Source organism: Myotis lucifugus, unplaced genomic scaffold (assembly GCF_000147115.1).
Source record: "Myotis lucifugus unplaced genomic scaffold, Myoluc2.0 scaffold_66, whole genome shotgun sequence".
NCBI lineage: Eukaryota > Metazoa > Chordata > Mammalia > Chiroptera > Vespertilionidae > Myotis > Myotis lucifugus.
The window spans coordinates 1,775,118-1,803,077 of NW_005871114.1; the positions used below are offsets into that span (position 1 = coordinate 1,775,118).

A 27,960-nucleotide genomic window follows, 5' to 3' on the forward strand; every position below is an offset into this window, starting at 1 on the left:
CCGTCGTTACCTGCTCGCTTGCGGGGGTGTCCCGGGGCGGCCGGCCTCTCTCCGCGCTGTCTCCCCACGCAGTTGCCCATGCTGGATCCTCAGCCAGGCCCCATGCACCGGCGGCGGCGGGCTGGTCAACTGCTCCGCACTCCTGTCCCGGACAGCGGCGCCCGGGGTCAACGGCTCCTGCCGTCCGTCATCGGGCGCTCCCCGACCTCCCCCCTGGGGTTCGCTCTGCCCCGGCGCCGGCTTCGCCACAAACTTTGCGGATGAGGGGAGAGAGGGAGGTGGCCGACTCCCCAGCACAGTCCCAGGTGGCCGGGCCAGGGGGGCCCGCGACGGTGCCCGGCCGGAGAACAGCTCCGCTGGAGGGGCGGAGAGGGGGCGGGCACCGCCGCAGCTACACCCGGCTCACTCCGGACTCCCGGCTGGGCCGGCCCCCGAGCTTGTCACTCACCTGCCTAACCCCGCCCCCGCCCGGCCCGCTCCCAGCCTCGGGCTCGCGGTGCGGGCGCTGGGCCGCCGGCCGCAGGTGTGCACGTGACCCACGGCACCGCCCCCTCGTGCCGGGCCTGATTTTTTCATTGGCTTCCCCCAGGGTGCGCACCGCCCCTCGGCCCCACCCAGTCAGGTACCCGCCCCGCCGCCGGTCTCCGGGGTAGCCGGGCCAGAAGTTACTGGCCCTCCATGGCCTCCGGCTGCCAGCCCAGCAGCCACCTCCCCGACCTGGGCCCCGCCCTCGGGGAGGGGCCGTTCCAGCCTCCCGGGAACTGCCTCGCCAGGACCGGCAAGCACGTGACCCGGGGAACGCCCCGTCCCCTCAGCCTTCGCCAGGCGATTGGCTCAGGAGGCGCGTGCGCCGAGAGGCCCGTCCCGCGCCACAGCCCACTTCCCCTCCCACGATCTCTAGTTCGCGTCATGGCGGCCGCCGCCGATCTGGAGGCGGTGGCGCCCACGGGTGCCCTGTGGGGCCTCGTGCACGACTTCGTCATGGGTCAGCAGGAGGGCCCCGCTGACCAAGTGGCTGCAGGTACGGCAGACGTCGCCTCGCGGCTTCCGCAAGGGGCCGACCGCAGGGAGCGGCACTGGCGCCGGGCGGGAAGGGAGTGAGGGACAGCGGTGACTTTGAGAGATCGGTCTGGGACTGGTTGTGAGCATCGCGGACTCAAGAGCCATAACAGGCTGAGAGTCCCTTGCACCTTCCTTAAAGCGTCTTTACGCCCCTCATCTTCGTTGAGTTACCCTGTGCGCCGGCCCGACGTAGGAGAGTCAGACGAGGAAACAGGCCCAGCGAGGGCAAGAGATTCGCAGATCAGGCAGGTGGGACACCGGGGCCCAGACCCAGAGGCTCCAGTTTAGCATCCGGTGCTCACGCTGCGAAAGCACGTTGTGTCTGGGAGGTTGACGTGAGAAGTGTATTCGCGGCTTCGGCCCCGGGCGCGCGGCATGCTGGGAGTGGCCCGGCGGCCGGGGCTCGGGCTGGCTGTAACTGGAGGGAGAGAAGGGAAGCCAGCCTGGGGGAGTCTGTGATGTTCTGCGTATCCTCCTCCAGACTTTCCCTCTGTTTCTTCGTAAAGTTCTTGGTTAATTTTGTTTCATGACTTTTTTATGTGGTGGTGGTTTTTATCCTTCCCCCAGATCTCCAGTTTCCTGCTTTTGACCAGTTCAGGAATCACTTAATTCTGACAGCTTACCTAAGATTTGAATAAAACAAATTCCAGATTTCCTTGGAATTCTGAGACTTCACTCTTTTAGAAAAAAATCTTAAAAGTTATTGAATATTAGGAGGCCTCTAGACCTCGTGTTAAGTAACAGACTACAAAATAATCTCACAAATACAGAGGAGTTTTGCCTATTTTTGGAAATTTTTCGTGCTTGGGGAAAAGTTAAGGACGTATCCCTTGAAAATTGAACATATTAACTTTTAGAATATGTGATCAGTGAATATAGTGAATCTGCAGAAAGTATAATACTTTGGTCCTTAGCAATTCCACTTTTAACTAAATCATTTCATCGTTATTGAACACATGTTATTCTCCAAACAGGTGCAAAGCAATCTATAATAATAAAAGTGTAATATGCTAATTAGACCAGACGTCCTTCCAGACGACCTTTCAGATGAAGCTGGGGCTGCAAGGGAAGCCTGGTCCTGGGTGCCAGAGGGAAGCCGGTGCCAGCAAGCCTACTCATGCACAAGTTTCATGCATTGGACCTCTAGTCCTATATAATAAAAGGCTCATATGCAAATTGACTGAGCTGCAGAATGACTGGTCGCTATGACTTGCACTGACCACCAGGGGGCAGTCACTCAACAAGAGCTGCCCCCTGGTGGTCAGTGTGCTCCCACAGGGGGAGCATTGCTTAGCCAGAAGCCCTGAGCCGGACTCACGGCTGGTGAGCCCAGCGGCAGTGGTGGGAGCCTCTCCCGCCTCTGCAGCAGCACTGAGGATGGGGAGCGGGCCTAAGTTGTCAGTTGGACATCCCCCGAGGGCTCCCGGACTGCAAGAAACCTGGGACACTCCTACCCCAGTGCACGAATTTTGTGCACCAGGCCTCTAGTAGGAATATAAATACAAATTAGACTACATATGTGCTGATCACTACACCATGAAAAAAATTGTAAGAAGTCTGTGCAAGGTGGCATGGGAGCATCAAGGAGCAAATGCCTGATGCTGCCATTCCACTAAGTTTAACCACTTACAGCTTTATGAAACAGGGTGTTATCGGTGCTTACAATGAACAAGTACAGTGCATTATCAATGTCACTTTCCCCAGTGTTTTATGAAAATTTTCAAACTTACAGCAAAGTCTAAAGAATTTCATAAGAAACATATTCCCACCATCTAGATTCTACCATTAACATTTTAATATAACTTGCTGCATCACATACCTATCGACCCATTTAAATTGTGGATATCAGTATACTTTCCCCAAATACTTTGGTAGGCATATTATTAACTAGAGTTTGTTTACAGTTTATTTTGGTGTAAAATTTATGTTCAATGAAATATACAAATTTTAAATGTATGTTTACTGATTTTGAAAAATGCATACACCTACCACCAACCAAGATAAAGAACACTGCTATATCAGTGTTAGTTGTAACTATTCTTTCACATTTATATGTTATGAGCATAATAATTTTGAATTTTTCAAATTCAAAACATAAGACATGATGAAGGAATGCCAAGTTCTTATAAATATCTTTGTAAAATTTATATACTTTTCTGCCTGAAATAAATAGCCTAAACTATTGTCTAGTTACATTTAACTCAGCTCAGCTAAGACTAACACTGGCCCTGTTGTAATTTAACCCTTCTAAGAAAGGAAGTTAAATTTTGTGCACCAGGTAGTAACAGATAAGTAAAATGTTATTAATATAAGGTTTAAAAGGTTTGGTGGGGTTGGATTATGCATAACTTTGGATTCCAGGCAGAGGGGTGTGAGGTAATAGCAGTCATTGTAGGTCCTTGAGCAAGGAAGTCACATAATGAAAGCGAATTTGAAAAGGATTAAATTGATATTCTCAATCTTAGACCACAGCCCGAGTCAGGGTTGTTGAAGGCTGACAGAGTTTTGAAGTGTCCCTAGAATCAGATGTACTTTCTAATCCTCCATCCTAAATCAAGCTTTGTTAGTGCTAAAGAGATCAGCATCCATTCAGCCACTCACAGCCGCAGCTTCTCCTACAAGTTGTAAATGCAGAAGGAACATGCCGTGATCAAAAAGGCAGTTTCCACCAACTTTGTTTTTTACCTGGGTTCCTGATGAAAGTAGGTGTCAGATGTAAAGGTGTAAGTATGGAAGAGAAATGATCTGGCATTCTAAGGGTGAAAGGCTCTCAGCCAGGCATTCAAAGGCTGCCACTGCCTGGCCCCAGCCTTTACTCTCACCACTTTTCTCCTGGACCTTTAGTTCCAGACAGCCACCTTGATTTGCTGTTCCCTGAGTGCATTCCTTTCCAGTTCCCTCTACTAGCTCTATCTAATCAAAGTTAGACTTAGGATCCACGGCCAGATTTGAGTGCTCACTGCCTGTCCTCCAAGTGTTTCCTGATTACTCCAGCCAGACATCATCTCACACGTCATAATCTTTACGGTACTTATTTTTCAACCACTCATATACTTATTAGCAGACTTGCTTAGTAGCTGTTTCTGTACACAATCTCCACATCCTACCCTCCTATTCCTACCACCAGTCTCCTGGAGACTAGCATAAGTAGATGTGCTGTAAAAAACTACGTAAGTGAATGGACATAAGAGAAGGAAGAATCTGTGGAATTTGAGGACTAACTATAGCGCTTGAAGGAGACAGAGGACTCTTAAGATGACCCCAAATTTTTAAGCCTGAGAATGAGCAAAAGAGAAATGGAGTTGGGCCCAGCTGGCATGGCTCAGTGGTTGAGCATTGACCTATGAACCAGGAAGTCACAGTTTGATTTCTGGTCAGGGTACATGCCCAGCTTGCGGGCTTGATCCATAATGGAGGGCTTGCAGGAGGCAGCTGATCAATGATTCTTTCTCATCATTGATGTTTCTAGCTCTTTCTCCCTCACCCTTCCTCTCTAAAATCAATTTAAAAAATTTTTTTTTAAATGGAGTTAGGGACTGCTGGTTTCAAACAGTGTGATTTTTGGACATGTTGAATTTACAGGTGGTGGATATAAATTTTCTTCCTCTTAGTTATTTGGATTTTCCTTCATTTCAGTCTTTATTATATTGTATTGTCCACAATTTGTGATTCCCTGAGGAGACTACTATTCCTGAATCCAAAAGATTATTACACTATTAAACAACACTAAAATATAGTTCTGAGAAATGTGTGTGGCATCCTCCCGCAACCAAGGTACATGCCCTTGACCGGAATCGAACCCGGGACCCCTCAGTCCGCAGGCCGACGCTCTATCCACTCAGCCAAACCGGTCAGGGCCCTGCATTTCAGTCTTTATTATATTGTATTGTCCACAATTTGTGATTCCCTGAGGAGACTACTATTCCTGAATCCAAAAGATTGTTAGACTATTAAACAACACTAAAATATAGTTCTGAGAAATGTGTGTGGCATCCTCATCAGAAAGGACATTTGGAGAGCTTGAATAGAACTGAATCCTGATTGGGATATTTCTTTCTCCTACTCCTTCACATATTCCCCCTCCCTGGCTGCTACTCCAAAGTCTCAAGAGGCTGCAACTCCATCAGACAGAGGTCTGATTGTGCATTCTATGTCAGTCTCATATAAATACTCCTTTGACAGCACTCGGTGCCCCACAGGAACTGGTGCCCTGCTGAGGAAAGTGTGGGTAGTTAGGAGGTGCTAATAGGTCCATTTTTAGAGAGCAAATCTTAGGACACATTGGAAAAACTTAGGCCTACCTATATAGGGAAAGGAACTTTGACATTTTTCCTTAATGCCATTGAGGCTACCCTTAGTTAAATTAACTATTTATTAGCGTCTTTCATCCCAGGAGTCCAAGTATGTAATTAACAGTACTTTCAGATATTTTTTATTTGGGAGAATTTATAGTGTTAAGAGAATGACTCAGTTAAAGTTAGTGAGGAATGGCCCATAAACCCAGGAATATTACTCCTTTCTTATGTTAACCCATACTCTGTTTATGTCACTACTAGAGACCCGGTGCATGAAATTTGTGCACTGTGGGGGTGGGGGATGGTCTTCTCAGCCCAGCCTGCACCCTCTCGCAGTCTGGGACCCCTTGGGGGATGTCCACCTGCCAGCTTGTGGCTGGATGGCCTTTTGTTGCTGCACGGCCTGCTGCTTGAGCTTCAGCAGCTGCTGCACATGCACAGGCTGGGCCACCATGGTCTGTCCTGCGAACACCATCAAGTGGGTGAGTCAGGCACGGAGGCAGGCTCACCCTGAGTTCCCTGCGCTTTCCTGAGTCACTGAGTTGTTCAGACAGACTGCCTTCTACAGAGAACAGCACCGGGATCGGGCCCAAGCCAGCAATCGGACATCCCTCTTGCACTCCGGGAGCCCTTGGGGGATGTGGCAGTGCACCAAGTGGCAGGAGGCCAGGGAGGAGCCCGAATCGGGGCCAGGCGCCAGGCGCCACGCTGGTCGTACTCATCCCGGCCCACTGTGCCTGCTGCTGCCACTCAGTAGTGCTGTTGTGGAGTCGGGGAAAGGCTCCTGCTGTGGCAGCTGCGCTCGCCAGCCATGAGCCTGGCTTCTGGCTGAGCGCACTGACCACCAGGGGGCAGCTCCTGCATTGAGCGTCTGCCCCCTGATGGTCAGTGTGCATCATAGCGACCGGTCGTTCCGCCATTCAGTCAATTTGCATATTTGGTTTTTATTATATAGGATGGTAATACTAAACTTGTTATACTGTGATTTGTTTTTATGTCTTTCTGCCCCAACATACGGTGGGCTCTTTAAAAGCTCCCTGTTTTTATTTCTATCTCCAGCCCCTAACACAGTACCTGACTTACAATAAGTTTTATGAATAAATGAAAACAAACATAAACAAATTCAAATTGAGGGACCTTCTGTGAAATACTTCTATAAAATGTCAAGGTCAAGGAAGACTGAGAATCTTTCACAGACCAGAGGAGACTAAGGATTCATGATGGCTAATTGCAGTGTGGTAGTCCTAATTAGGTCCTGGAACAGAAAAATGGCATTAGTGCAAAAACATATACTACTTTTGTGCACTGTTCTGCTTTTAGCTCTTGTCCCATTATTAGCGAGTGTGTGATTTCTTTAGTCTTCACTTTTTTCTGAGTTGCTACATAGAATCCCATTGTATGGATGTACTAAAATTTATTTAACTGGTTTCTTATTGATGGCCATTGTTGTTTGCAGTCATTTGCTATTGTAAATAATTCTGTAATGAATAACCTTATGTGCATTACTTTTCTATTTTTATACTTGAAGCTTCATATTCGAATGTTAAGAGTAATGATTCTTATATAGGGGGGCTCTGGGCAAGCATAGTGGGCCCCACTATGAGCCATTGAACCCTGGGGTGGGTTTTTGTTTTTTCATATTTCTTTCTTTTATTTCCTCTAGATGTGAAATCTGGAAGCTACACAGTATTACAAGTGGTGGAAGCCCTTGGGTAAGAAAAAGCCTCTGCTCGAGAATGCCCTTCTCTAGCCTGGCCTCAAAAAGTTGTTTTGTGCAATGCTGCTTTCCTGGAACTAATTGGTCCTGACTTTTTCCTATTGTAGCCCAACCCACCACTCACCCTCTTATCAGTACCTCAGGCTAAACCCCTGTTTCTCCTAAAAAAAATGTCATGCCACCTAAGGCTGCTAAGGAAGTTTTGGGAGCACATAGCCTATGGACCACACCAGCTCCTGGATCAGCCCACAGGTTTGGGGTGAGGTGGTTGGTTGAAGACCATCAACTATTATTTAATTAGAGCTGGGGTTCCTCCTATGCCTCTTAAGACCCACCTGCCCCCATGGGATTCTAGTCATCCTGGATCTGACTCAGACCTGCCTTGGGCCCTGCTGGGCATTGCTAGGAAGCTGACCTTGCACCAGAGCCCACTATAGGAAAAGGTTTGGGGAAACAGGTGGAAGATGATTGTCCTAATCAGATATTCCAAGCATCAGAGGAAGTATGTGCTTGTAGTCTAATGCCTGCTTTCCTCATATTTCATACTTGGTAGACCATTTAATTGCAAAGGTTATTAACAGTCATGGCCATTGGGTGGGTGGGTTGGGGATGTTGGGAGTAGGTGGTCACTATTATGCATTTCTTCCACATAAGCAACCATTTGGCCTTTCTACTCAGGCTATTCTGGCCTTGTTTCTTTTTCTTTTTTTTTAATAACACCGTTATGAGATATAATTCACTTATCATAACATTCACCATTTTAAAATGTGTATTTACAGATTTGTGCAACCCTTACCACAGTCAATTTTAGAACATCTTCACTAACCCAAAAAGAAACCCCATGCCCATTAGCAGTCACTCCTCATTCCCTCCTCTTCCCAGCCCCTGGCAACCACGAATCTATTTTTATCTGTATGGATTTGCCTATTCCAGACATTTCACATAAATGGAATCATACCATATGTGGTCTCTTGAGTCTGGTTTCTTTCAGATAGCATCGTGTTTTCAAAGTTTATCCCTGTTGTAGCATGTATTTTATTTCTTGCTGAATAATATTCTGTTGTATGGATATACCACATTTTGTTTAACCATTTATCAGTTGATGAATATTTGGGTTATTTCCACATTTTGGCTATTCTGAATAATCCTGCTATAAAATAAATGTGCCTTGGTCTATTTTTAAATGCACAGTTTTCTGCTTCTGAGCAGTGACCTTTCTACAAGTTCCTATCTACAAAGTTGTTGTGGTTCCCCCTCCCCCCCAGGACCTTGGTGGATGTTCTCAGCTTTTCTTCTTTAGCAATAATATATTTATTCTCCTCCTGTTTTGATTGAAACTGCAGTTGCCAGCCATCTCTTGAGCCCTATGTAGCTGCTAAGCTGTGTTTCAGAGGAATGTCACAATTCAGGGGAGAAAGAGAAAGCCCAGTACCCAGTCAGTGCCTGGAGATGGGCACTTCTGGTGGCTGTGGTGTAACATGATCTTCTAATGATGCCAGATCAATCTGGGAACTGGCTCTTTAGGCTCTGATCTTACTGTTATTTGTAATCCTAAGCACCTCCAGAATACCTTCCTTGCTGGCTTCCATGCCCAGGGGGTAAGTGTAACTAATTGCAAAATATTTACTTCTTTAAAAGTTTGAACTAGGTAATGTCAAGCTTTCTATCCTACTTCTCCCCAGGTCTTCTCTAGAGAATCCAGAACCCCGAACTCGGGAACGAGGAATCCAGCTTTTGTCACAGGTGCTACTCCAGTGTCACTCCTTGCTCCTGGAGAAGGAAGGTACTGGCATCACTAGTAGGAGTATCTCCCTGGATTGATGAGCCAAGCAAGGCCTTCCTTGTTTATTCAAGCCATTACAGGGAGGGAGGGGTAGGAGGGTAAGAGGCATTTGTGAACTACTAATTGAAAGTCTTCATTCCTCACGGGTATATGTCATAGAAATGATAAGGATTAAGACAGAAGACAAGACAGTCTTGATTTTAGACAGTATTTTTCAGTGCATCCTCCCCTCTGTAAAGTGGACAAAGTAGTGTCTCATAGATGGAGTGGAAAAGAAGTGAAATATCAAAGTGCTTTGAAGTCCTAAGGAAAAAAGCCAACAAATTATTTATCTTCTAAAGGCAAACTGCAGCCTGTTTTTATAAATAAAGTTTTATTAGCATGTAGCCATATCCATTTATTTACCTGGTGTTTATGCTGCATTTATGTTCCAGTGGCCAAATTGAGCAAAGTTGAGTAATTGTGACAGATACTATGTCCTGCAAGCTTAAAATATTTACAATCTTGGCCCTTTGAGAAAGTTGGCAGCCCCAGTTCTATGGAAAGGTAGTTCTGGGGTTGAGCATGGGTTTGACGGTAGGTCTATGTATGAATGGATAATAAAAGATGTTCGCCTATTTTCCTGCCTAATCAAGGTACCCTCAATGGGAGGGCATGAGACATACCTCTTGGTGAAGGAGGAAATTTGTGGTGAAGCCCAAGCAGTAATAGCCCTCAGAAACGCTGGGAAGGAGCCCTGATGTGCCCTCCTCCAGCCTGTGTGGACTAATGGCTGAATTTCTGGTTTGTGCAGTGGTACACCTCATCCTATTCTATGAGAACCGGCTGAAGGACCATCATCTTGTGATCCCATCTGTCCTCCGGGGGTTGAGAGCACTTGTGAGTTCTCCTTTTTTCCCATTACACATCATGTTTGCAGAAGCCCTTTTCCAGTGAATTCTCTTTGCCCTTTGGGGGTGAGACTCTGAGTGCTGAGGAACAGATGCCCAAATGTGGGACTGAGCTGGTGTCAGCCAGCTTCACTTCAGTTCTTAGTCTGTTTTACTTTAGAAAGTAAAAGTATCCTTTGGGGACAAATTCAGATCCAACTTGGAAGGTACTGCAAAGAACTAATCAACTTGAGAAAAGGGACCGTGTTTCTCACTCTTGCTGAATCTGAATGTTGTGATTCCCACTATAGCTAATTAGGCCTGTGTTAGGGTTGTGTCTTGAAGGCTGTGCTAGAACTCTCTCAGTGCTCACATACCTCCTCTTTCCCCCAGAGCCTGTGTGTGACCCTGCCCCCAGGGCTGGCTGTCTCTGTGCTTAAAGCCATCTTCCAGGAGGTCCATGTACAGGTGAGTGATAACAGTCACTTGGTATTCTCTATCTTCCAGCCCTTCACATAACTAGAATTAGATGGCAAAAAAATAATTGCCTTTGAAGTTCTCAACTCTTTCAGGGCTTTGACCATGTTAACATGCTGTTCCTTGCTACTGTATAAGAAGAGGGAGGCATGCCATTGTGTCTGGCCTGTGTCCTCTTACATCTAAAAAAGTAAGGCACACCGCAGACAGTTTGTGGTTATTGGCCCCCTGCTGTAGTGCTGAGCTAACAGCCTTGTCCTTTCTCTGCATTTCCTCTTCGGTCCATCTTATACTGGTATAAAGAGCACTGTCCACTTAAGAGATTGTAAAGCAGGAAGTAGTTGTGTCAGCTGAGTTATTCTTTGAGCACTTTCTTAATTTATTTCTTGTCTCTCCCACCCCAAGTCTTTGCCACAGGTGGACCGACACACAGTCTACAGTATTATCACCAACTTTATGCGAACCCGGGAAGAAGGTAAGAGGCAAGGCTCTCTAGGAAATCTGAAAAGTGACTACATCCTGTCCTCCACCCCCCTAATACCAGGACTCATTTTAGCCTGGGGGTTATATAGAAGAGCCAGTACTCAGAGAGAATGATAAAGGGAAACTGGGGGTCTACGCACTCCCCAGTAAAGTAAAAGAAGGGTAGAATTGGGCTGTTTTAAATTCTTACCTCCATAACAGTTATATATTGTTGCACATCTCTTCTTCACTGAGTAATAGGGAAACAAAAAGGGTCCTCTCTCTGGGAGGCAGGAAAGGGGAGGCAGTGGTAGTAGAGGGAGAACACAAGCCAAAAGAAAGCCCAACTTTCTATCCATGGGACAGTAGTGACCTTGTTCTCTCCTCCCCAGAGCTGAAGGGCCTAGGAGCTGACTTCACCTTTGGCTTCATCCAGGTGATGGATGGAGAAAAGGATCCCCGTAACCTTCTGGTGGCCTTCCGCATTGTCCATGACCTCATCTCCAGGGACTATAGCCTCGGTACATCTTTGTAGCCTTGAATTAGGTGGGGGAGGTTTGTTGAGATGAGTGAAGCTTGTAAGTCAACTTCATTCTTTCTCCGTTGCTTTAGGACCCTTTGTGGAAGAGTTGTTTGAAGTGACATCCTGTTACTTCCCTATTGATTTTACCCCTGTAAGTAGTAACTTTCATTTATTCATTCGTTTGTTCTCATTCATTTAAATATTCGTTGCTTGGCAGTTGTGGTTCAGTGGTTGAGCATCATCCTATGAACCCGGAGGTCATGGTTCAATTCCCAGACAGGGCACATGCCCTGTTGTGGGCTCGATCCCAGTAGGGGCATGCAGGAGGCAGCCAAGCAATGATTCTCTCTCATCATTGATGTTTCTATCTCTCCTTCTCCCTTCCTCTCTGCAATCAACTTTAAAATATATTTTTTTTCTTTTTTTTTTATTGCTGAAAGTATTACAAAGGGTATTACATATGTCTCCTTTTTTCCCCCACCCTTGACAATCCCCTGGCCTCCTCTACCCCCAGTGTCTTATGTCCATTGGTTATGCTTATATGCATGCATATAAGTCCTTCAGTTGATCTCTTACCCACCCCTTCTGCCCCCCTACCCTCCCCGGCCTTCCCGCTGCAGTTTGACAGTAAAATATATATATATTTTTAAGTTTTCGTTGAGTGCCTGCTATCTGCCAGTCCCAGTTCTAGGCATTGAGGGAACGTAATTTTCCCTGTCTTTAGGAACGTAGTTTTAGTAAACTGGGAAATGGAGAAACATTTGCCATCAAAGGAAGAATTCAATTCAGCAGGCATGTAGGGGGATTCTTAACTTCTTTACCAGTGTACTTAATGCTGAGGGCTACAGGATTGTAAAACATGGTTCCAGCCCTTGAATGTTGAAACATTTAAGTAACAATATGAGATTATAGACTGAAATGAGTGGTGTTATAGTTTTTCAGAGAAGACAGATTTCAGTGTGAGCTACAGTAGGCAGGAACTGACTTCACAGATAAGATAGTTAGGATTTCAGTTGATTTCTGAGGGATGTCTAGGATATGATCCTGGAGTCCACTGGGGCATCTCAGGCAGTAGAAACAAATTGACAAATCAAAGAAGAAACATTTGAGCACAGTATGTACAGGAAGTGTTTGCTCTGACCTTCTTGGACCTTCCTCCCTTTCTCTATCTTCATTTCCCTTCTATTTCCAGATACTCATGGTCTCATCACTGCAAGCATTAGTGGTTTGGAAGAAATGAAAGGAGTTATATCACAAACAACATCAGAATATTGAATCTCATTGCTTTAAAGTTACACAGTCATCTTTGCCATAGGGAATTTCTTACCAGCTTATTACAGTTGAAATTACGTTGCTTGGGGCCACCTCTCTCCTGAAATTCCTTTCATCTCTTTTGTAATAAATATCACTATTTCTAACTCAGAATGTGTAGCTTTAAAATTTTGAAAGCTCTTGGTTAGGCTTGGTTTTGCTTTGTTTTATTTTGTATTTGTTTTGAGAAGATAACACATTCACGTGATTCAAAATCCAAAAGGTGAAGAAAAAAACCTACCTCTCAAGTTTCTTCTCCACTGTCAACCACTTTTATCAATTATGTCTATACAGAGCTTGTTCATCCATATATAAGCAAATGTTTTATATCCCCTCCCCCCCCAAAGTGGTAGCACATATATGTACACTTTTCCTATATTTTGCCTTTTTCACTTAACAGTATATGTTGGAAACTGTTCTATATTAGTATATATATTAGCTCGTTTTATTCTTTATGGCTGTGTAACATTCCTTTGCATGGAAATACCCAATTAATTTCACTAGTCCTTTATGGAATTAAGGTTGGTTGCTAATCTTTTGCTGTTACAAGCAATGCTACAATTTACATACCCTGTACATGTATCATTTCACACATATATGGGTATAACAGTAGGATAAATTCGTAAAAGTGGAATTATTGGAATATATGCATTTATAATTTGGGGGTAGGGAAGAGTATGTCATTCATTTTTTTTAAAGTTAACACAAATGAGCATGATTCAACATTTAAAGTATAGAGAATTATGCATTGTACCCCTTTATAGCCACCACACATTTTCCCATTAGAGATAATCACTGTTCCCAATAGCTTATATATTTTCTCAGAGATATTCTAGGCAAAACAAGGTTATATAGATAATGACAGGAGAATTTCTCTTCTTCGAGAAGACTTGTGTGTGTTCTGCATTGCATCCTATGGGAAGCAGAAAGCTCTTGTCAATTAAAATAGAGACACCTGGCTTTTAGTATCACTGTGTTAGAAATATTCTTTATGGTCTTATCAATGCATTTTGGCCATATGCCATCATCATAGCGGATCACATCAGTATAAATGATAGTTCCTTTGACTTTCACTATATCTGTATGCTCACTGTAGAACAGGGGTTACCAAACTTTTTCTCTAAAGGGCCAGATAATGTCTATTTTAGGCTTTGCAGGCCATCTGGTTTCTTGTAGCTCAGCTCTGCTGTTCTAGCACAGAAACAGCCATAGACATTGGAATATAGCACAGTGGCTGTATTGCCATAAAACTTAATTTATGCATCAATGTTGCGATAACTATGTGGTACCAAGTGGGTACTGGAAATATTGGGGGAACACTTGGTAAAGTATATGATTGTCAAACCACTTACGCTGTACACCTAAAACCAATACAAAATAATATTGGAAGTAAACTGTAATTAAAAAATAAGAATTTTTTTAACTTAATTTATGGATGTAAGAATATAAATTTCATATAATTTCAAGTCACAAATATTATTATTCTTTCGATTTTTTTTCAACCATTTAAAAATGTAAAACTATTCTTAACTTGGCCATACAGTCTCAACTGGTTGCTTTCTACTCCTAATGCAGAGTAGATAGTGAATCTTCCTTCACCATCATCCTAGGGATTCCTTTATCCTTTCTCTTGGATCAGATTTCCTATTTCCTGTGTGCATGTATGCCTCATTTTACGGTTTACTCCCTCATTGTGGTGGTGTGCAACCTTGGTTAGCTTCTTGAGAGAGGATATACAAAAGTGAAATTTTTTTAGATTTTGTAAATCTAAAATGTCTTCATGCTTTCCTCCCACTTGTTGATAGTATGGATATAAAATTCAAGAATGGAAATTCTTTTCCCCCAAGATTTTGAAGGCATTTCTGCATTTACCTATAGATTTCAGTTCCTTGGAGAAGTCTAAGTTCCTTCTGATTCATAAACCTTTATAATTACTTCTCTCCCTAATTTTAAGTTTGATTTTGCCCCCTAAATATTGAAATTTCACAATAATGTGCCTTACTATGGGTCTGTTTTCATGTATTGTATTGGGTACTTGGTAGGTCCTGTCAGTCTAAAAATTCGTGTACTTTAGTCCTAGTAAATTTTCTTGCATTTCTTCCTGTCTGCTTTCTCTATTTCTTCTTTTTGGAATTCCTATTAATCTTTTGTGAGACTATTGAATCTCTTACCTTTTCTTTCATATTTTCTTTTTTTTTTGTTTTGTTACTTTATGAGAGAATTCTGAAATTCCAGAGGTACTTGTTACTGCCAGTTTCTAAGCTTTCCAAGGACTGTATATGGGTAGTTATTCAGCTTTCCCCAAACCTACTGAGGATTCTGTTTTTTGGGGCTCTACTGAGTCATTTTCTTCTTACCCATCTGCTTTTCAGCTTCTACAACTTTGTTGCTAATATCTCTTATCCTGTTCTCTTCAACCTTTAACTTGATATCTTTAAAAACAAAAGAAAATCCTTTTAACTGTATTTTTCATGGGGTTTCTAAAGAGAGAAAAGAAAATCTGGTGCAAGTTTTCTTTTCTTTTTTTAATCCTCATCCGAGGATATTTTTCCATTGATTTTTAGAGAGAGTGGAAGACAGAAATATCGATGTGAGAGAAACACATCAATTGGTTGCCTCTTGCACAAGCCCTGACCAGGGCCCAGGATGGGGAGGAGCCTGCAACTGAGTTATGTGCCCTTGACCAGAATCGAACCCGGGACCCTTCAGTCCTCAGGCCGACACTGAGCCAAACCGGCTAGAGCTGGTGTATGTTTTCAGTCTGCTGTCTTGATGCAAAAAACATCAGTGATTTTTATATTGCCAGAATTACACCTTTTTGAAAAGGGTTAAAAAAAAAAAAAGAAACGTCCATGAAAGGGGGATTTAAAAGTACATATTTTAAAGGGAAAGAGTGTCTACTAACACAGTCATAATATATATGGAGAGAAGAAAGTAATGCACCGGAGAGTTAATGATGCTTATCTTTGAATGATGAGATGACAGATCAGATAGAAACCATGTGTTCAGATAGGAAATAAATTCCCCAAAGACGAACATTCCCAAGGAACAGGTAAGAGTGAGCATGTCTTCCTGCTGGAGCCTTGTATCATATAGATTGGCTGTAAATATCCCACTCCGTTCTTTGGGTTGTCAGTTTCAAGCCTGTGTTCAAAGAGTTATACAAACACATGGCCATTCTCCCTTTTCCAGCCACCTAACGATCCTCATGGTATCCAGAGAGACGATCTCATCCTGAGTCTCCGAGCTGTGCTGGCTTCCACACCACGATTCGCTGAGGTAGGTCTGCCCACAGTAGGGTATGTAGCCTCAGCCCACAGAAGGCTCTGAGGAAAGAACTGTAAAAGTATGGGGGGAAAGAAAGATCCAGTATACGTTCTAAGGTATGACATCCTGCAAGTGTCCTCAGGCTTGTGTGGGAAGTGTTTCAGACCTTCAATGTTGAAAACTTTACCATCTCCTCTTTAAAATAGTAATCCAGTCCCTATCTAGTGCTATCTTTTAAGATCCTACAGATTTGTCAACCATTTTTCAGGTAACTGGGGGTCTGGCCTCATCTTGGCAGGAAGGTTAGCTTAAAGTCATAAGAAGAGCTCTTGAGTGTAGCACCTGCCCTGGGGACATGGTTGGCCTTGGTGTGGCTGCAATACTACCTATCTCAGACTTCAGTTCTTCCTCTGTCTCTCCCACAGTTCCTGCTCCCTCTGCTGATTGAAAAGGTGGATTCTGAGATTCTGAGTGCCAAGCTGGATTCTCTGCAGACTCTGGTGAGTGATTTTTCTTCTGGGGTCCAGCTGCCTTTAGACCAGCGGTTCTCAACCTGTGGGTCGCGACCCCTTTGGCGGTCGAACGACCCTTTCACAGGGGTTGCCTAAATACATCCTGCATATCAGATATTTACATTACGATTCATAACAGTAGCAAAATTACAGTTATGAAGTAGCAACGAAAATAATTTTATGGTTGGGGTTCACCACAACATGAGGAACTGTATTAAAGGGTCGCAGCATTAGGAAGGTTGAGAACCGCTATAGACAAATTAGGGGTGCTAACGGATTATAGATTACTGGAGAGCCAGGGAACAGTTCAGTGGGCCTCTAAAGAGGGATTACCAGGATCTGGGCCTACATGTTGACCTAAAGGCCCCAGCTGCGTATTGTCTTGTCATGTAGTAACTGAGTGGCCACCAAGGAAAGGCTGAACAGAGCTCCCTCTTGATGCTTGTTTTTCATCAGTGAGGGTGAGCACCTATTTTTCTTGCTCTGGGTATTAGTATTATAAAATCCAACTGAACCCTAGCTGGTTTTGCTTAGTGGATAGAGCATCAGCCTGCAGACTGAAGGGTCCCGGGTTCGATTCTAGTCAAGGGCACATGCCCGTGTTGCAGGCTCAATCCCCAGTAGGGAGCGGATCAATGATTCGCTATCATTATTGATGTTTCTATCTCTCCTTCCCTCTCCCGTCCTCTCTGAAATCAATAAAAAGATATTTTAAAAATAATAATAATAAAATCCTCTGAGAGCCAGGCTCCTTCAGATGCCATTGTGCTGAGGTATCTGCCTATCTTAGGAAGTCTGAGATAGGTAGTGTTGGTTAGCCAATACCTTCACTTTCTTGGCAGAATGCTTGCTGTGCTGTGTACGGACAGAAGGAACTGAAGGACTTCCTCCCCAGCCTTTGGGCTTCTATCCGCAGAGAGGTGAGTGTTACTTAGATAAACTCACTACTGTTAACTCCCAGTTGTCAAGCATCAGGGGAAATAATTCACCCTGTGTTTTTCCATCTGTTGCTGTGCCTGGTTATTCAACAAGCAAGCAATGGGGCATAGTCATGTGCCTATGTCACCATGCAGAATAGAGGGAGAAAGGGAGAGACCTAAGATAAGGCATCCCAGTGGTGGCTCACAGTTGACATTCTCTTTTTCAAAATGTATGTGTGTGAATCCCCGTGGTGCTAAGGACTTGGTGAGAATACACCAATTAAGAAGAAACTCATTTAAGGGAATAATTTCCATCGCTATGCCCTAAAGGTTCTTAACCCCAACCCCCCAAGGAAATAGGCAGAAGGTGGGTGGGGGTCGCACTTGGTGCAGGCTCACCTCAGTAGCCATGGGATCCCTCCCTGACAGGTGTTCCAGACGGCAAGTGAGCGGGTGGAGGCCGAGGGCCTAGCAGCCCTCCACTCCCTGACTGCGTGTTTGTCTCGCTCTGTGCTAAGGGCTGATGCTGAGGACGTCCTTGACTTCTTCCTTAGCAACATTCTACAGGGTAACAGAGCCATGGAAGCCAGAAAGGGGAGTGAGCACAACAGAGAGCAATTCCTTAAGGGCCAATGACCTTTCATAAGTAGCCCACCATGTTCAGTGATTGGGGGCGGGGGTGGCTGGAACCCTACTTTGAATTTATTTTTAACTCAATGGTAACTGCTAGCAAACTGTCCCTTGCCTCAGTCTCCAACTTGGATGTACTGCGGGGGAAGCAGGCCACGTTCAGCCTACTCCCAGGTATGTGATGCGCTGCCTCTCCAGACTGCAGGCACCATCTGTGTGAACCCGACATGAAACTGGTGTGGCCTAGTGCCAAGCTGTTGCAGGCAGCTGCAGGTGCATCTGCCCGGGCCTGTCACCACATCACCAGCAATGTACTGCCTTTGCTGCTGGAACAATTCCACAAGCACAGTCAGGTAAGGAAGTGCTGTCTTTTCAGGAAATGATGGGACCCCTTGCTAGGAGCCTTTTCTCACAGAGACCTAAGCATTGAACTTAGGCCCAGATAGCAGATTTGGGGTTTTGCTTTGATTAACTACTGCTGGTTCCCTTGTTTACTCTTTTCCTTACACTTACATAAAAGAATAATTCACCCCACTTCCAAAGTAGTAGGACTGAAATCTTTTACAGTTGTTCCTATGGAAAATAATACAATGATAAATAAGAATATAAGAATAAACTGTTCCATATATAACTGTAAACCTACTTTTGCCACACCCTATGTTCTTTGGCTCTAATATCCCTTAAAACATTACAGAGCAACCAACGGCGGACAATCCTTGAAATGATCCTGGGTTTCTTGAAGCTGCAACAGAAATGGAGCTCTGAAGACAAGGGTGAGATCACCTTCCAGAGTAGGCAGAGTGCCATGGATAAGGAGTCTAGAACAGTGGTCCTGTCATTCTGAGATTGTAGCATAAAAACAAACCACTGAATGGGTGGGATCTGTTTATTTTTTCCCAGTGTACTTCCTGGACACTCAGTGGATTAAGCGCTTTAAATCTGCCCCCAATAGTCTTTGTGTCACTGCTGAGTCAGGGCTTCCCTCTAACCTGGACTGTCTCTCCCTAGGTGAAAGGCCTCTGAGTGCCTTCAAGGACCAGCTATGCTCACTGGTATTCACAGCCCTGACTGACCCCAACACCCAACTTCAGCTTGTTGGCATCCGTACCCTCACTGTCTTGGGTGCCCAGCCAGGTACACTTAAGAGAAAGAAAAGATGGGGTATTGGTCCCTTTCTTGTGATTTTCTGTCTTGAGTGAAAAGAAGTCTTAATTCCCGAGTTCTCACTGCAACCCTGGTTGACTTGAGATTTCTAATGGGACTTTGGAAGGGTTGTGGTGGCTGCAGGGGAAGAAAGATGCGGTTCCTGTTCCCTTCTAACAGATCTCCTGTCTCCTGGGGACTTGGAGCTGGCCGTGGGTCACCTGTATAGACTGAGCTTCCTGGAAGAGGATGCCCAGAGTTGGTGAGAATCTAAAGAACAAGATAGAGCAAGCTGTTCCAGGGCTCTGCTTCCTGCCTAGGGGAGGTGGGCCTTGTGCTTGGCTCTGGCTTCCTAGTGGTTGGAGATATGGAACTGTTCTCTTTTCTTGGGCATTAAGAAACCCTATCCAGCCCTGGCCAGTGTTGCTCAGTGGTTGGAACATCAGCCTGCACACTGAAGGGTCATGGGTTTGATTCCTAGTCAAGGGCACGTACCTGGTTTGCAGGTTCAATCCCCAGCCCAGTCGGGGTGCATTCAGGAGGCAACCACTCAATGTGTCTCTCTCACATTGATGTTTCTCTCCCCCTGCCCACCTCTCTTCCACTCTCTTAAAAAAAAAAATCAATGGAAAATATATAAAATGAGGATTAACAAAAAAAAGCCCTGTTCAACTAGGTACTTGAGTCTTGCTCTTCAGTAAGGTGGCCTCAGGAGACTATACTCCTGAATCTGCCTAATGGCAGGTCTAGGCAAGAGAATGGTGGACCAGGTCTCAACTAATGCACATCTGCCCCGTGTCCCCAGCAGGGTGGCAGCACTGGAAGCATCAGGCACCCTGGCCACTCTTTACCCTGTGGCCTTCAGCAGCCACCTAGTGCCCAAGCTTGCTGAGGAGCTGTGCATGGGTATGTGTCCCTGAGCTTCCGTGGCCCACCCCTTCCCAGGGAGGCTTGAGGGCCTTCATGCTTGCCATCACACAGGGAAACCTTGTCTCCTGGGTTGCTTTCAGGGGAGTCGGATTTGGCTAGAGAGGATGGGTCCACCAAACGCTCCCGGCATCTGCGCTGTCTGCAAGCCTTGTCAGCTGTATCAACACATCCCAGCATTGTCAAGGAGACCCTGCCTCTGCTGCTGCAGCATCTCTGCCAGATGAACAAAGGTAAGTACCAGGAATGATCTTTAAGGAGCCGGGCTGAATGGGGAGCTATAGTCAGGTTTGAAGTTGATGCCTCCAAGGCAGTGGATGGGAACTTTATAATAAAATGTTGATGCCTAGGCCTCACTCAGTCCAACTAAACCAATCTGTGAGGAAGGATGGGACTTGGGCACCAGTAATTATTAAGAGGCTCAGTGGATAGAGCTTCAGCCCTTGGACCAAAGGGTCACGGGTTTGATCCTGGTCAAGGGCACGTTCCTCAGTTGCAGGCTCCATCTCTGGCCCTGGTCAGGGCAAGTGCGGGAGGCAGCCAATTGATGTGTCTCATATCAATTTTTCTCTCTCTCTGTCTTTCCCCCTCTCTTCCACTCTCTCTAAAAATCAATGGGAAAATATGCTTGGGTGAGGATTAACAACAACAAAAGAGTGCCCAAGTGATTTTAATTTGGAGCCAGTAATGAAAAGTACCACTCTAAGGCCATGCTACAGCAGCATGGGCATCATCTGGGAGCTTGTTAGATGTGCAGAATCTCAGGCCCCACTGATCTGACTTTGCTTTTTTTTTTTTTTTAATCCTCATCCAAGGATATATCTTATTGATTTTTAGAGAGAGGGAAACATCAATTGGTTACTGCCTGCACACGTCCTGACCAGGGATCAAACCTGCAACCCAGGTATGCAACATGACCAGTAATCGAACCCATGATCCTTCAGTGCATGGGATGACCCTCCAACCAACTGAGCCACACTGGCCAGGACCAGAATCTGCATTTTAACAGGATTTCTGGGTGATTAGTACACACTCTTTAGTTTGAGAATATTCTAGGCACTAGTAACAGTGGCAATTGGTACTACAAACCTATACATGATCACCATGGGTCTTCACTAATTCCTAAGCTCCCTACTTTGCACTGCCCAGCCCTTGTGGTAGATCCAGTCAACAGTGGATGATCCGCTACACAGTAGAAAAAACATGACTCAGAGTGTGGCCTGGGTTAGATTCCTGACTTTGCACTTACTGTGACCCTGGAAAAACCACTGGGAGTTTCATTGAGCTGCCACCTCCTTCTCTATAAAATGGGGAAAATGATCCTTCTAGGATGATAAAAAAATTTTTTTTGAGAAAAAGTGTGTGAATGCTTTTGCTGCAGAGCCTGGCAGGTCTCAGCTCTGAAATCTGAATAGAGGAAAAAGAACATCCAAAAGAATAAAATGACTCGGCTCTTTAATAAGACACTCTTGGTCACTCATCTTTGGTTGTTCTTTCCATCTGCTCTATCTGAAATACCTAGAAGTGCTTTTAGGGAAACCTTACAGAGAATCCTTTCTCCCCACACAGGGAATGTGGTTGCAGAACCGAGTGAAGTGATTGCTGTCTGTCAGAGCCTCCAGCGGGTGGCAGAAAAATGCCAGCTGGACCCCGAAAGCTGCTGGTATTTCCATCAGACAGCTATACCTTGCCTGCTTGCCTTGGCTGTGCAGGCTTCCATGCCAGGTAACTTTCTCCACCTCACCTCCTACCTCTCCTCTAGACCTCCGCCTTCCACTAGTGGACAGCACTGCCACCCTCGGGTTTTTGCTGGTACTGCATTTTATGCCAGCAGAGGCTCATTTTACAATTTAGCTTCAAGCAAAGGGTGCTGACCTAGCCAGTGGCAAGAACTAAAATCCATTCATGTTAATAATGTTCAAAAGGATGCACACCCGCCCTAACTGGTTTGGCTCAGCGGATAGAGCATCGGCCTGCGGACTCAAGGGTCCCAGCTTCGATTCTGGTCAAGGGCATGTACCTTGGTTGCGGGCACATCCCCAGTGGGGAGTGTGCAGGAGGCAGCTGATCGGTGTTTCTCTCTCATTGATGTTTCTAACTCTCTATCCCTCTCCCTTCCACTCTGTAAAAAATCAATAAAATATATTTTTTAAAAAAACAAAAGGGCCGAAACCGGTTTGGCTCATTGGATAGAGCGTCGGCCTGCGGACTGAAAGGTCCCAGGTTTGATTCTGGTCAAGGGCATGTACCTGGGTTGCGGGCACATCCCCAGTAGGAGATGTGCAGGAGGCGGCTGATCGATGTTTCTCTCTCATCGATATTTCTAGCTCTCTATCTCTCTCCCTTCCTCTCTGTAAAAAATCAATAAAAATAAAAAAAATAAAAAAAAAGGATGCACACCTTTCATCTGTTTAATTGCTATGTAATTAGTTTAGTTAGAATCCGCTCTGGAGTTACGTAAACCTGGTTGGGTTTCAGCTTCAACTCTACCACTAACTTAGGTGAAGATATTTAGCCTTCCTAAGCCTCTGTTTCCTCACTTATTAGGGGGAGATAAAGAGAAATATCTAGCCCTAGCTTTCTTAGCTTAGTGGATAGAGTGTTGGCCTGCGGACCAAACGTTCCCAGGTTTGATTCCAGTCAAGGGCTCTGATATATGGTAGCTGCTATGACAATGAAAATCCATAAAGATAAACCCATGTTATCTTTTAAGTTATTGAAAAGGTTAACATAACTATTTCTGATATTAAGAATGTTCATATTAGCAGGCCTTATGTTCCATTGTTGCCCAGTCTAAGGACTGTGTACAAAGTTCTCAAGAGCTTCTGTACCCACATTAGACTACTCCTGCTCTGGTGCTTGCTGGCTCTCTGGTCTACAGCACTATGACAGAACCGGTTAGAAACCACTGCTGCTGTGACTGGAGTCCAGCCTGTCATGATGACGGGACCTAATTATCTAAACCATAGTCATGGCACCCGGCCTGTGTGGCTCAGTGGTTGAGCTTGGACCTATGAACCAGGAGGTCACTATTTGATTCCCTGTCAGGGCACACACCAGGTTGTGGGCTTGATCCCCAGTGTAGGGCATGCAGAAAGCAGCTGCTCAATGACTCTCTCATCATTGATGGTTCTATTTCTCTCTCCCTCTCCCTTTCTCTCTGAAATCAATAAAAATATATTTTAAAAAATAAAATGAAATAAACCATAGTCATGGCCCTGTGTTTGTGTGTGCGTTGTTTTGCGTGTGTGTTGTTGTTTTGATTTTACAGAGAAGGAGCACTCAGTTATGAGAAAAGTGCTGTTGGAGGATGAAGTGTTGGCCGCCATGGTGTCTGTCATTGGCACTGCCACCACCCACTTAAGCCCTGAGTGAGTATAATCATGGATGTGGCTTGATCCCCGGGAAAAGGATAGCAATCTTGGGGAGCAGTAGCAGGTAGCTGCCTTCTGAGCTGTCCTTTTACCCAGTATCAAATGTGGAGGCAGCCGTTTGTCTTGTAAGTTTTGCTGGCAAAGTAAGAAAGGGGCTTTTAGCACCATGGACCATGGGAGCGGGTGAACCATGGACTGATGGTTTTTAGCTGCAGATGTGCATAAGAATCACCTGTGGAGCATTTTTAAAATACACGTTGCGTTCTCTCACTAGATTGTGAGCTCCAGAACATGGATTAGATCTGTCTGACTTGCTGCTCTGTCACCAGGGCCTAGAATGGGAACGGTTCCTGGCATATATGTGCTGAATTAATAATTGTTGAATATGTGAATGATCATGCTCAGACCCATTGACTCGGTGACTCTAATGGGAACCCCAGGGCTACTATACAACCCTAGCTCCTTGGTGATACCTAGTGCTCTACCCCTAGCTTAGCTGCCCAGAGTGTCGCCTGCATTGTGCCCCTCTTCTTGGATGGCAACATCTCCTTTCTGCCTGAAAACAGCTTCCCTTGCAGATTCCAGCCATTCCAGGTGAGGGTCTGGTGGATCAGATGGGGTAGAATCCTGAGATTTCTGTCCTTGAAATTTCTAGGGCTAATCTGGGATGGCTGTTGGAACCGATAAGCCTATGGCTGGTATGACAGGCTTGATAACGCTCTTCTTCCTTTATAGGATGGCTCCTCGGGACAGAGGAGGCTGGTTGCACTGCTTATGGCCTTTGTCTGCTCCCTGCCTCGAAATGTAAGTAAACACATTTGGGGAGTTACCCTAGTTTAACCCTGACGAGGAGAGGTGGATGCCAAGTGGCTGCTGGGCTGAACTTCGTCGAGGACTAAGCTGATCTACTTCCCCACTGAGGAATGCAGTTCTCGTCCATCCTGGCCCTGCTGCCACTTTCACTGGTTATCTCTGTGAGTTCAAAGTGTTCTCTGGGTCCATTACATGACCAGGTTTTCTGCAGGTGGAAATCCCTCAGCTGAACCAACTTATGCGGGAGCTTTTAGAGCTGAGCTGCTGCCAGGGTTGCCCCTTCTCCTCCACTGCTGCTGCCAAGTGCTTTGCAGGACTCCTCAACAAGCACCCTGCAGGTACGGGAAGCCATCCTGATGGGATCTTGAAGTTCAGTCCTCATTCTTCTTTAAAAAGGAGCCTGCTAATAGTACATATAATAGGGGATCCCAGGGGACAGTCCTTGGGACAAGTTGAGAGCATTTGGACAAAGCATTACAGGACAGAGATGAGGGGGTACAGCAGAGTGCTGTGTCTAATCTGTCATCCTGCTCCCTACAGGGAGCTGTCAGGGATCCTTCTTTATTGGGAGCAGACAACTCTTCCAGTGCCAGCAGCCCTGCGCTTTAGGGATAGCAGGCTCTCGTGCTGGTTCCAGAGCTGAGTGATATTGTTCTCTTCTCGTGGCTTCTCGGGGAGCTCTGCACTGATATGATTTACGTCCTTCATTGTTAAAGGAAAAATATGTAGCCTTTGCATCATTTCCTCTCTTTTTAGGGCAACAGCTGGATGAATTCCTACAGCTGGCTGTGGACAAAGTGGAGGCTGGGCTGGGTTCTGGGGCCCATCGCAGTCAGGCCTTCACACTGCTTCTCTGGGTAAGGAGTCGGAATGGATTCTCATTAAACACACAATTATGATGTCTGGTAAAAAAAAATTTCTCCATTTGACCTGGAAGCATAGCATGCTTCTCAGGGTTCTGGTGCTTGTGTCATGCCCTGACCATTCTCTTCTCTGATTACAGGTAACAAAGGCCCTAGTGCTCAGATATCATCCTCTCAGTTCCTGCCTTACAGATCGGGTAAGTCCAGTCTGGAGACAAGGGAATGTAGGACCTAAACAGAACTTCTGTTGATCCTGTTCCTCCCAGAAATGACTGTCATCCTCCTCCTGGGTATTTAGGAGTCTTCTCCCAATGTACCTCAAAGGCTCTCTTTTCTTCCAGCTCATGGGCCTCCTGAGTGATTCAGAACTAGGCCCAAAAGCAGCTGATGGCTTCTCTCTGCTCATGTCTGACTGCACTGACGTACTGACTCGTGCTGGCCATGCTGATGTGCGGATCATGTTCCGCCAGCGCTTCTTCACAGATAACGTGCCTGCTTTGGTCCAGGGCTTCCATGCTGCTCCCCAAGGTAAGGAGAGTCTAAAAGGAAGGCCCAAAATTTATAAGCCTCTCCTTGGCTCAGGCCTCATTCTGTAAGATAATTTAGGACCTCAGTGCTTCTTCAGTGTGGTCTGTACTTAAAGGGCTAACCTTCCAGATTCTTACCCCATTCTTTTCCGTTGGTGGATAGATCTTGCTTATTCTGAGCTTGCGGGGCTTTTTTTTTTTTTTTAAACATCTATGTAGGCTAATGTCCCAGCTTCATCAGATTGGAGTTGAATTCTCAAGCTGTATGTCTGAGCCCAGTTTCTCCCCTAAGCTTCTCTGTTTTTTACAGATGTGAAGCCAAATTACCTGAAGGGTCTGTCTCATGTACTTAACCGGCTGCCTAAGCCTGTGCTCTTGCCAGAGCTGCCCACGGTAAGCCTTGCAGTCCAGAGCCTCTAAGCAAGGGACCAAGCCATTGTCCCCCAGCTGAGCTAGAGAGGGGAGGGGAGGAGAAGCAGGCTCGTCGCCACGTCTGTGGTCATCCCCACCTTTCCTGTGGCCCCTTAGCTGCTTTCCTTGCTGCTGGAGGCCCTGTCCTGCCCCGACTGTGTGGTACAGCTCTCCACCCTCAGCTGCCTTCAGCCTCTTCTACAAGAAGCACCCCAAGTCATGAGTCTTCATGTTGACACCCTCGTTACCAAGTTCCTGAACCTCAGCTCCAGCCCTTCCATGGTACGTTGAGCACCTCTGGCATCTGCAGCTGTCCTTCTTGGGTCTCCTCTCACCTCCCTATGGTTGTGTTCCAGGCTGTCCGGATTGCTGCACTGCAGTGTATGCACGCGCTCACTCGCCTGCCCACCCCTGTGGTGAGTACCTCAGGTGTCCCTCTCTGGCCTGGAAAATTCTAAGAGCCAGAGAAGTACCTTTTTGCCTTAGTCAAGCATGACTGGCCACCCTGCTGTGTGATGAACTGCAGGGTACAGATAGGCAAGGATTTGTCTGAATACCCTACCACAGAATGGTCATCCTGTCACCTAGCGTCCTCTGGAATCACTCAAGAATAGGACTCAATTTAAAAATGGAACTCCCATTCGACCCAGTAATCCCACTTCTGGGAATATATCCCAAGAAACCAGAAACACCAATCAGAAAGGACATAATGCACCCCTATGTTCATAGCAGCACAATTTACAATAGCTAAGATTTGGAAACAGCCTAAGTGCCCATCAGCAGATGAGTGGATTAAAAAACAGTGGTACATCTAACCAATGGAATACTACGCTGCTATAAAAAAGGAACTTTTACCATTTGTAACAGCATGGATGAACCTGTAGAGCATTATGCTAAGCGAAATAAGCCAGTCAGAGAAACATAAATATCACATGATCTCACTCATATGTGGGATATAATAAACAACATAAACTGATGAACAAAAATAGATCCAGAGACAAAGAAAACACTGAACAGACTGTCCAATCTCAGAAGGCGGGGGGGTGGGGGGGGGTGGTAAGAGATCAACCAAAGGACTTGTATGCATGCATATGAGCATAACCAATGGACACGGACACTGGGGTGGTAGGGGCTTGTCCTGGGGGACAGGAGTGGTGGGGTAGGGGGCGGGGGGTCAATCGGGAAAAATGGAGACATATGTAATACTTTAAACAATTTAAAAAAAAAGAAATTAACCAGCATTAAATTCCCATGATATTCTGATGATGCTTTTGTGCTTTTACATAGTGACTATTAATAAACAATAGTTCTAAAGAAAAAAAAAAAGAATAGGACTCAAGAGTAGTTGTAGGGTCAGAGAAGCAGCTCTTTCGGTTGCCTTGGCTAAACAGGCTGAGATTAACTCTTATTCCGCAGCTGCTGCCGTACAAACCACAGGTGATCCGGGCCTTAGCCAAACCTCTGGATGACAAGAAGAGACTGGTGCGCAAGGAAGCAGTGTCAGCCAGGGGAGAATGGTGAGTTCCTAGGTCGTGGGGAGAGATGGGATTGAAATGAGCCTCACCACTAATGCTGCCAACATTCTTTCTGCTACAGGTTTCTGTTGGGAAGCCCCGGCAGCTGAGCCCTGAGTCCTGGCCTAGACTGTTCTGACAATCTAACGTGGAATTACTAACTATTGAGCCATCTTGCCAAGGCAGGGAGACCATTGGCCTCTGATTGCCTTTCCTACAGATACAGCATAAATGCTGGGCCTCTGCTGCACGGCTGTACAAGAAACAGTCCTGGTTTCTAATGGATTGTGGAGTAACTGAGTGTGAGACTACTTGTGTTTGAAGAAAGATCTTAAAGACTCTTCCATATTTGTATGTCAGAAAAAGATACGCTGCTGAGGAGTGAATGCAGATAGATGAGTGTGGCCCTGAGGACCAGGGATGGTGCATGTGTGGATATCTGCTGAAGAATAAAGATTTCTTTTTATAATGGAACTGTCAGATATTCTCTCCCCGCCCCCTGACCTCCACTTATGCCTCAGTAGCACATAATCAGCAGTGTCACTGTATAAGCGAAAAGA

At 45.6% G+C, this 27,960-nt stretch overlaps 2 protein-coding genes across 11 annotated transcripts in view; one reads left to right on the top strand and one right to left on the bottom strand.

Annotated features, from left to right (window-relative positions):
• The window catches only part of UBTD1 (ubiquitin domain containing 1), a 55,549-nt gene extending 55,406 nt beyond the window's left edge, over positions 1–143 (bottom strand). For 2 of the 3 annotated variants that reach the window (XM_006089976.3, XM_006089977.3), the window contains exon 1: positions 11–143. In XM_006089976.3, the coding sequence (XP_006090038.1) occupies positions 11–80 (70 nt within the window). In that variant the 5' untranslated portion in view covers positions 81–143. The remainder of the gene's footprint in view (positions 1–10) is intronic. The other variant, XM_023754871.1, reaches the window with a different exon arrangement.
• Positions 144–661: 518 nt separating this feature from the next.
• On the top strand, positions 662–27,869 carry MMS19 (MMS19 homolog, cytosolic iron-sulfur assembly component). Of its 8 annotated transcripts, none has more exons than XM_014456905.2 (31): positions 666–1,021; positions 7,021–7,069; positions 8,757–8,857; positions 9,651–9,736; positions 10,120–10,194; positions 10,609–10,678; positions 11,058–11,186; positions 11,278–11,339; positions 15,692–15,778; positions 16,192–16,266; positions 17,121–17,198; positions 17,628–17,766; positions 18,027–18,181; positions 18,523–18,601; positions 18,837–18,962; positions 19,152–19,233; positions 19,780–19,877; positions 19,982–20,131; positions 21,468–21,623; positions 23,170–23,269; positions 23,764–23,866; positions 24,008–24,076; positions 24,297–24,423; positions 24,842–24,942; positions 25,089–25,145; positions 25,290–25,476; positions 25,786–25,868; positions 26,004–26,168; positions 26,243–26,302; positions 27,303–27,403; positions 27,483–27,864. In XM_014456905.2, exons 1-31 carry the CDS (start codon positions 679–681, stop codon positions 27,508–27,510), a joined length of 3,321 nt encoding a protein of 1,106 aa, XP_014312391.1. In that variant the 5' UTR covers positions 666–678; the 3' UTR covers positions 27,511–27,864. The 8 variants fall into 8 exon arrangements, 7 of the variants coding, with proteins under 7 accessions (XP_023610630.1, XP_014312391.1, XP_006090037.1 ...); XM_006089975.3 differs by having other exon boundaries at positions 667–1,021; positions 19,777–19,877; positions 27,483–27,869; XM_023754863.1 differs by lacking the exons at positions 666–1,021; positions 7,021–7,069 and adding an exon at positions 8,244–8,672 and having other exon boundaries at positions 19,777–19,877.
• Positions 27,870–27,960: the final 91 nt, after the last annotated feature.